General features: G+C 37.4%; 1 protein-coding gene across 1 annotated transcript; it reads left to right on the top strand.

Annotated features, from left to right (window-relative positions):
• Positions 1-5,444: 5,444 nt before the first annotated feature.
• Positions 5,445-8,488, top strand: LOC140853960 (uncharacterized). The gene is made up of 5 exons (XM_073249075.1): positions 5,445-5,783; positions 6,642-7,184; positions 7,567-7,752; positions 7,867-7,947; positions 8,036-8,488. Exons 1-5 carry the CDS (start codon positions 5,445-5,447, stop codon positions 8,486-8,488), a joined length of 1,602 nt encoding a protein of 533 aa, XP_073105176.1.
• The last annotated feature ends 1,342 nt before the right edge of the window (positions 8,489-9,830 follow it).

Here is a 9,830-nt window from a genome sequence, read left to right as displayed (position 1 = left end):
TACAACTAAAGAAAAAGTTTCAAGGTCTATATCCTCTTGTTGGATATAACCTTATCTACTATGCAAGACTTATACCTGTCCATGGTTCCATCAACCATGCATTTGATCTTAAGAACACATTTGTTCTCAATTGCCTTGCATCCAGATGGAAGGTCTACAAGTTTTCAAACTTAATTTACTTTCACTAACTCTATTTCTTCTCCCATTGCTTTGTTCCATTGTTCCTTTGTAAAGCAGGATAGAGTCTTAAGAACTATTCTAGGTTCATCACTATCTTATGGAGTGATTAATAAAGCTTTCCCTTCCATTTCAAAATGATGGTAGGGTAAGCTCTTATGATTGCTTCTCTATAATTTAAATTCTTATGAAATAAATTCACTTATTCTATCAATCCCATTTGATTCTTGAAGCTGAGACATCTCTTCAAGATCGACATTATCTGACTCCTCCATTTTACATAAAAAAGTATTTCTATCTATCTCGTGCCTACTTGAAAAATCATTCTCAAGGAAAGTGACATCCCATGATTCAATTTTAATCACACTTTCATCTGCCTGTTCACTTAGGAATACATAATCTTTCGAGTAGTCCAAGTATCTGATAAAGATGCATTTCTTTTCTTTGGGACCCAACTTTTTATATTGATAGAAGGATCATGAACATAGATAACAAATCCTTAAGGTCTTAAACGACTTAGGTCATATTTTCTACCCAACCATAATTCATAAGGTGTGGAAGGGACTGATTTTGAGGGTACACGACTAAATATATAGGCAGCAATCACTAATGCATCTCTCTAATAAGAGATTGATAGGTTTGCTTATGCCATCATAGATCTAACTTTTTTTAAAAGAGTTTTATTCTTTCTCTCGGCAACTCCATTTTACTAAGAAGTACCAAAAATAGTCAATTGGCTTCAATTTTTTTATCATTATATAACTCCTTAAATTGTTTCGATAGATATTCATGCACTCGATCAGTTCTTAAAGTTTTTATTTTTTTTTCTAACTGATTCTCAACTTTATTCATATATAATCTAAAATACTCTAGTGCTTCAGACTTGTGAGAAACCAGAAAGACATGATCATAACACGTGAAATTATCTATAAATATAATGAAATACAAAGTCCCTCATCTTATTTTTATACTCATTGGATCACAAATATCGAAATATATCAATTGCAATAGAAATTTGGCTCTAGTTGCTTTATCAAATGATTTTTTAGTTATTTTTTTAGCTAAATAATGCTCACAAATAGGCATTCTCATTTTGGAGAGTAGCCCTAATAGATCTTCTCTTGCTAATCTATTCATTCAATTTTGCCCGATGTAGCCTAATCTAGCATGCTAAATAGTCATATCCACATTACTATTGCTAGTAGAGGCATGTAATGAAAAACAACCACTGTCATAATTACATATATAGTATTCAATATCCATGACAATAACATCATTCATTACATAATCAGAACCATAATAAACAGTATCATTAAACAAATCCACACCATTAGACTTAAAGTTCAAATTGAAACTTAAATCTAGAAGAACAACTACAGAGATCAAGTTTCATCGAATCTTAGGTGCATGTAGGACATCATATAGGAGCAAAGATTGGCCACTATGCAAATCCAAATTGCAAATGCCAATTCTTTTGACCTCAACTTTAGCATTGTTTTCCATATAAATCCATCTTGCTCCAACTAGAATTCGATGATACTCCACAAATGCTCTTCAATTTCTAGCTATATGGTATGTAGCTCCTGAGTCTACAATCCATAAAAGATAAGATTCAGTAAGCAATACTAAGCTAGAAACATATATATCATATCCAAAAGCAAGATTAAGTGTTACCTTCTTTTGCTCGGAACACTCACGAGAAAAATGACCTAATGTTCCATAATTGTAACACTTCATCTTGGTCTCACCTTTCTTTTTTCCAAATTGCTTACTCTTCTTTTTGCGGTTGATCATATTCTTCTTAGATGTAGGTCAACCTTCCTTTTTCTTTTCTTTTCTGTTTAAGTACCTTTTGCATTTAGAGTCTAAAGCCCTTTAGGAGCTAGACTTAGCCATAAAGGCCTACCTAGGAAGCCTCACTGCTACAAAGCACTTGTCTTTAAGCTTTACATAGCGGGCAACATCAATGAAGGTCATGATGCTTTCATTATAAGTTAGGTTAACCTTCATATGCTCTCAGTTATCAAAAAGAGAATGGACCACAACTTACACTTGCTGCTCATCAGAGAGAAAATGGCTAGCAAACTTTAACTCAGTAATTATGTTTGACATCTCCTTTAAGTGTTACTAAATTGCATGATTGGGGTGCTTGTTGTAACTGTCAAACTTGATTGTTATCTACCTCAGTTTGGTCACTAAAATGCATCCAAATATTTTCTTCAAAGCATTCCATATGGCATAAGTAATCGGATACTGCTTATACTCATGAGCAGGTCATCATTCATAAAGCTTGTTAGAATACCTCGAGCTGTAGAATCTCTTTTTGCAAGCTCGATATGTCCCTTGGTCTCTCCTACTTTGAGCATAATTATTCTCATCAGGATCTATCATTTCATGGTGTATAGACTCTAAGGCTTTATTTCTCAAGCACATATCTATTGGATTTTCCCATACTAAATATTATAATTGTCACCATGTAGCTTTTCACCTTTATTTAGATCAGTAATAATATTTTTCGATGCCATAAAAAACCTAGTACAAAGAGACATACATGTATGATGTCCACGCCCAAACACAATGCACATTTGTTTTGCCAATAATGCATAATAAATCTATGATAATTTAACACAAGGCATAAAATCAGAAGGTTACTATATTCCTAGTCATCATTCGTTATCTTAATATTCAATTATCACAAACTTAGTCCCATTATAGCAGAATATCTATTCTAGATGAAAAGCATTACGAGTATTCAAGTCATCTAGAACTCTCACTTGAAATAAGCATATACAAAAATTAATAATAAATGCAACATGCATATTCAAATTTAAAGTTTCATACTAAATAATAAATAAAATTTCATACATGAAAAATAGCATCCATCTATTTATATATCAAATATGTATTATAACAGTAAATAAAATATTTACAATAAACATATTTCTAATACAAATAACTAACGATTAAAGTATCGAATTGTCTTTGGAGTAGACTCATCAATTTTTCTAAAGACATGCCTAGGTACCACCTTCGGTAGGCATGAAATGCCTAAGTAAATATATCCATGATGGTGAAAATTAGGACTGATATTTCTTATCATGTACTCTTCCAGAAAAACTTTTACTAATTAAGAATATATTTTATATGATCTAGGTGACCTCTAAAATGATCTAATAGACGTTGCCAAAGGTCAGATAGAGTAGCTCGTAATGCTAAGAATCTTTAATCCTCATTCCTAATAAATCCTACAAATATAATACTTTATTTTTTTCATTGACTATCTTGACATGCTCAATCATGTAAACATTGGGTTCCATCCTATATTTATTCAATTGTCTTAACATTTTTCTAACTCATGTCCGCTGCTCTCGTATTCTTATAGCTATGGGATATCTGCACACAATTATCATTTTTCCTATGATAAATAAAAGAATAAAATATCGGAAAAAAAATGATATAGGCATCTAAATTTTAAGATACAAGTCCAGACATAAAGTTTTAGCTATTCTACTTCTATTATCTTTAAGTATCTTTTAATTTATTTTTTTATTTTAATTCTTTTTAAAAGATAAAGTTGAGATGGCTTAGTTGGTCTGGGGCACCGATTAAGGTTCTAATTCAGGATGACATGGGTTTAAATTATTAAGTGGGAAGAGCCTTCCCACCATGGGATTTCTTCTTAAGGCGGCGAAATGGCCACCCTTCCCACCATGGGATTTCATTCTGAGGCCCACCGTGGGTTTTTCTGTGGGGGCCCACCATCATGTAGGCTGTCTTCTTTAACCTCAGAAAAGCCCCCAAAATTTTTCAGATTTTATTCATTTTAGTCTCTAAATTTTCAATCTTTAATATCTCCTTCTGTCAATGTCCAAAGTTTTAAATTATATATGGATTTAAAAATCTTGACATGCTCTTTCCAACCACATAAATTTCAAAATCTGAAACTAACCCAATTTTTTATTACGCCCTTTCAAAATTACAGTTTTAGAAATTTGAAATCTCAATTTCTCTCAGATGACTTGTCTAATTAATGCAAAATTTTGCAAGCATAAACCACTCATTATACTCTATTTTTATACAAAATTTTGTATCATAACTCATGGTGTACGATAAGATACAAAATTTTCAACATATAATACAAAATAATATGCAAACAACCAATTAATTATAAAAAATATTCAATAATCAATTATTAACACACTAAATCATATCAGAAAATAACCTAAACTATTTTTATACTAATGAAAAATAAAATTAAAATTCTAAATCAAATCCAACCTTACTGGTCTCGGATTTAAATGAATCTCTAACTACTTTATCGACTAGCCTGTAACGTGATCAACACGAAGATACTAATTTTTCATAGTTTAAAAATTTTTAAAAAATAATGGAGTAATGGAGAGAGGCTCTCGAATTCTAGGGTATCAAGAACGATGAGATCAACACCCTACTCAATCTCAAGTTGATGCTTACTGTTCCCAACTTCAACGTTTGCACACTGTTCTTGCAAAGAAGTCAGGGGAGGCTGATGAATTACCACTGCCATCTGATGGTCCAAAGACCGCGGGACAACAATTCGATTCTTCAAATCAATCTATTGTTAACACTCTAGAGGATGTCCCGTCCGCAAAACAGGTCACTCCTTCCTCTTCCCATTCTCCAATTGTTTAATGATCATCCTTTCTTGGAATTGTAGGGGGGTTGCTAAACCTTCCTTTGCCAATAATTTTTATCGGTTGATTAGAGAGAAAAACCCAGATATTTGTTGTATTCTAGAAATTCGGCTTTCCAGTAATTCGCTTCAAAGAGCTCAGCACTTGATTGGCCCTGCTTGGAATTTCTTAGCCATTCCTGCTGACGGTCTGTCTGGTGGAGTTATAATTATTTGGAAGAAAAACCACCACTTTATTGATTCCCTTGGAGCTAATAAACAGTGCCTTCGGTGTAGTTACGCCGGAGAATGAGGAACCTTGGCTCTTGGGTGCGGTATATGCAAGCACATATAGCTTACAACGTAAGGAGGTGTGGGATCTTGCATCTAAGGTGGTGGATACGTTCTCCTGTTTTATTGTTGGGTGATTTCAATGTTAGATTGGATCCTTCCGAAGAAAAAAGGGATATGTTAAGATTTGATGTCTCGAGATTCGATCCATATTGAGCCTACAGCGAGGTCCGTGATGAAAACGAAGTCCAACGAGATCAAGATCACTCAAAACGGAGCTCGGACGGAGAAGATACGAATTTCTGAAGTCGGCACAAGACCTGAGATGGCGGAGGACGCCGGCGGCGCGGCCGGGCGTGGCACCGCGAGGGGCGCGCGGCCTAGACGCAGGTGCGAGGCCCAAGCGGGGGCTCGGTCCAGCCCACGCACACGCGCGAGAGGCACGGCCCGGGCCCAGGTGCTCAGTGCGGGCACAGCCCAGGCCCGCATGCACGGGCTGGCCCAGGCCCAGGCACCGCTGGGCCTGGCTTGTACCCTGGTCCACCGTGGATTGGACAGTCCATGGCAAACCGCATTTTTCGGACGTTTCTCGTGGTCTATGGCACCATTCCATGGATCGAAGTACGATCGGATGGCATGGGTTGATCCCGATCTTGATCCAACGGTTTGGGACTTGATTTGAGGTTGATTAAGAGTCATAAACCTAATCTAATATGGGATTAAGTCTATAAAAGGCCTGTTTGGTGAACAATAACCGAGGGGTGATCTTTTGGCTTGTTTTTTTTTCTCACGAAACCTGTGAGAACTATGGCGTGGTGGCTCGGTTCTTCGTGAGGTCTGTGGTCATGCGGAAACCAGAGAACATGAACACCGTGAAGAGAGAGAGCTGTCATACGTTGTAGAGAGAAGGAGCAAACTTCTAGACAGCGGACAGCGGTCGCTTCAGAGGTTCAGGGGTCTTCCAAGAGAGAGAGCTTTTGTGAGGAAAACTTTCTGTGAGAGAGAAATTGGGTGTACGAGGGTTGAGAGTGAGATCTTCTCTTGTAAAATTTCTTTTTCATGGTAAAGTTTGCATGCCTCATGGAAGCAAATCTTTTTATGGCTGATCAATGTATTTTGATTGTTTTTGTTTTGTTTGTTCTTTCTTCCTGCTGCATCGCACAGTACCGAAAAAGTCTTGAAAGATGGTGTCCTGGTCAGACATTCACCCAACAGGATAAAGCCTTTAGATTTAATAGAGATGTTCAAGATTTTTAGGAGTTCATTAGTCATAATTCTCTCATTGATTTGGGTTACATCGGCACACCTTTCACTTGGTGTAATAACTGTCAACGTTGGAACCAGAGTATGGGAGCGTTTAGATAGAGCCATGTGCGCTAATGGATGGTTGTCTCGATATCCTGATGCCAAGGTCTATCACTTACCAAGGATTGGCTCGGATCATTGTCCCCTTGTGATGGACGTCCTTGGTGCTCATCCCAGAGGTCATGTTCCATTTAAATTTGAAAAATTCTGGTTGCAGTGTTGTGGGATTTTTGAGATTGTTCGGCGAGCTTGGCGAGGCCATAGCAATCTTAATCCAGCAACTCGGATAAGTATCTTGCTTAAGGCAACGAAAAGAGCTCTTCTGAATTGGAACAAAAACACAGTGGGAAATCTCTTTAGAAAAGCTAGAAGCTTGGAATTAGAAATTGCTGCTCTACAAGAGGCGGACAATAATTTGGGTGGCCTTCCATCGGCAAAACATAATACGTTGCTTCGGAAACTGTCTGAGCACAATAGACTTTTACGTCAGCAAGAAATATTTTGGCGTCAAAAGTCTAGAATACGATGGTTGAAGGAGGGTGATATGAACTCTAATTCCATACTTAGACGCAGAAGGAATAGAATTTGGAGAGTTAAAAGCATGAATGGATCTGATGTTACTGAGGAGACTGATATTCGGGATAGTTTCAAGGAATATTTTGAATCTAAATGGAACCCATTGGCTGTTGATTGTCCTGCAAGTCTTCCCAACTATCTTCCCCACCTCTCAGAAGATGACAACATGCTTTTAACTTCCCAAGTATCGTGAGCAAGAACTAAGAGAAGTCGTGTTTAGTTTGGGCTCTGATAAATCCCCAGGACCAGATGGATACTCTCCTGTTTTCTTTAAATTCTTTTGGTCCATCCTTAAATCTGATATGTTTGCTGCTGTTCGGGAGATTCTAGATAATCGTAGCATGCCTGAGGATTGGAAGATGACTTATATTGCTCCTCTCCCAAAGACCTCTAATCCCTTGGAATTAAAAGATTTTCGGCCGATCAGTCTTTGTAACTCAGTTTATAAAATTATTGCTAAGATTTTGGTCAATAGAATGAAATCCTTGATGCCACGGTTGGTTTCTCAAGAACAGGGAGCATTTGTCCAAGGGAGGTGTATATCTGATAACATTTTGCTGTTACAGGAGATTCTTCACTCGTTAATGGAGATTTCGCCGGAGAGAAAGGCACTGATGTTGGCCAAAGTTGATATGGAGAGGGCATATGATAATGTGCGGTGGGATTACTTACTCAGTGTCTTACACCATTACTCCTTTCATCCCGTCTTCATTGATTGGATCACTGCCAGTGTTGTTAAACCAAAATTTGCCGTACTAGCTAGTCAATGGCATACCCTCATCTTGGTTTCATTCCCCTGTGGGTCTCAGACAAGGGTGTCCCCTGTCTCCCTTTCTTTTTGTCTTATGTGCTGATATGCTATCCAGGATGCCAAACGAGAATGTCATGGAAGGGAACTTGAAGGTTTATCAACCTACTTCTCATGGTCCAAGGATTTTACATCTCATGTTTGCTGATGATTTGATTTTGATTTCGAAAGCAACTGTTCCGAATGTCTCTAAACTTCTCCAAATTTTATCATCCTTTTGTGCTCAGTCTGGGCAACAAATTAATGCTCGAAAATCACATCTTATATTCAGTCCTGCAATTGATAGACATGTCAAAGTTGAAATCATGAATCTTCTAAATATTGAGGTTAAAACAGGTTCCTTCAATTATCTGGGTGTGCCGGTTGGTGGGAAGAGGCTGAAAGTGGCTGATTATAATTTTATTATTGAGAGAATTCTGGTTAAACTGGCTGGATGGAAATGGAAACTTTTATCTCAAGCTGGTCGTCTAACTATACTTCAATCAACTCTCTCCTCAGTGCCTCTATATTTGATGTCTCATTGTGCTATTCCATTAAGTGTAATGGACAAAATTCAGAGGTATTTTAAAGCTTTCCTTTGGGGTCACAATAGTGGCAAGAGAGGTCTTCATCTTTTGTCATGGAATAAGATTTGCAAGCCAAAAAGGCTTGAAGGATTGGGCCTTCACGACTTGAGATGAAGACATACTACATTTATGGCCACCTTAGCTGCCAGAGTTCTTTTATCTCCTACCTCTCTTTGGGTGCAAGTGGTAACTCATAAGTACAGGTTTCCAGGAAGATGGTATAATTATAAGCCTCCTAACAAATCTTCTTCCACTTGGCGCGTTATCTCTTCAGCTGCATGGGCTATCCAATATTCTCTTCAATGGCAATTGTGTGATGGTTCTAGAGTGAGTATATTGGATGATGCATGGCTTTTTGCGTTCCATTGAATCAATCTCATACCTACATGAATATAAGCTCCTCTCTTGAAGGAAAGACTGTTGCTTCTTTAATGAGGGAACCAGGTATGTGGGATCTACAAATTCTTCATGATAATTTTAGTTTTGATATTGTAGATCAAATTACTTCTCTTCCCTCGCTGAATCACATTTCCGAGGATTGTTGCACTTGGCATCAATCAGGGTCATCATCTGTTAAAGTTAAACAGGTTTATAATGCATTAGCTCCCCATAACTATGAGGGTAGTGAGATTGGTTTGAACTTCTCTGTCATTTGGAAGCTTCATGCTTCTCCAAGAATTAAATTATTTTGGTGGAAGGTCTTATGGGGGAAATTGCCATGCAAAGCTGTTTTAGTCCAACATGGTTTGCTAAATATAGATCTTCTACCATGTGATTTATGTGGTATAGATGAAGATGTACAGCATGTTATATTTCAATGCCCACTTGCCAAGGATGTCTGGAATATTATTATATTTAATCTGGGGGTCATTATTCAATTTCAAAATATTGAAAACACAATTAATTTCTTTTCCCAGTATCATGATACTTGTTCTCGTACATTGGTTGCGTATGTAGGTTGGTACATTTGGCAAGCAAGAAACTTGCATATATTTCAAAACCAATCATCTACTTCAAATCACATTGCATGTGACTCTTATAGAATGGCAAAGGTATTTATTGAAGCCTATTCCGTCTCTTGGCCCTAGGACATCTGCAGCTCTAGAAGCTCCTTATCATCTTTACCTTTAGTGCATTGGATGCCCCTCCCCAAGGTTGGTTGAAGGCAAACTTTGACAATTCTATAAAGAATGGAGTAGCTTGTGCAGGATTTCTTGTGCCTGACCATGTTGGTAGAATGCTTTGTGATAGTGCATGCAGATTTTATTCTTTTTCTATGTCATTTACCGAGCTTCATGCTGCTTTGGAAGCTATACGATTAGTGGCCTCTATTTTTCATCATCCCAAGCTCATTCTGGAAGGCAATTCGGCAACAGTTATTGAATGGATCAAGCGACAATCCCCTTCGTCTGCGACTCAGCCAATGCTTCATGAGCTCCACCATTTTGTTTCTCTA

Source organism: Elaeis guineensis, chromosome 15, assembly GCF_000442705.2.
Source record: "Elaeis guineensis isolate ETL-2024a chromosome 15, EG11, whole genome shotgun sequence".
NCBI classification, from domain to species: domain Eukaryota; kingdom Viridiplantae; phylum Streptophyta; class Magnoliopsida; order Arecales; family Arecaceae; genus Elaeis; species Elaeis guineensis.
The sequence above is the reverse complement of the archived record's forward strand: the minus strand, read 5'-3'. Positions and strand labels throughout refer to the sequence as shown.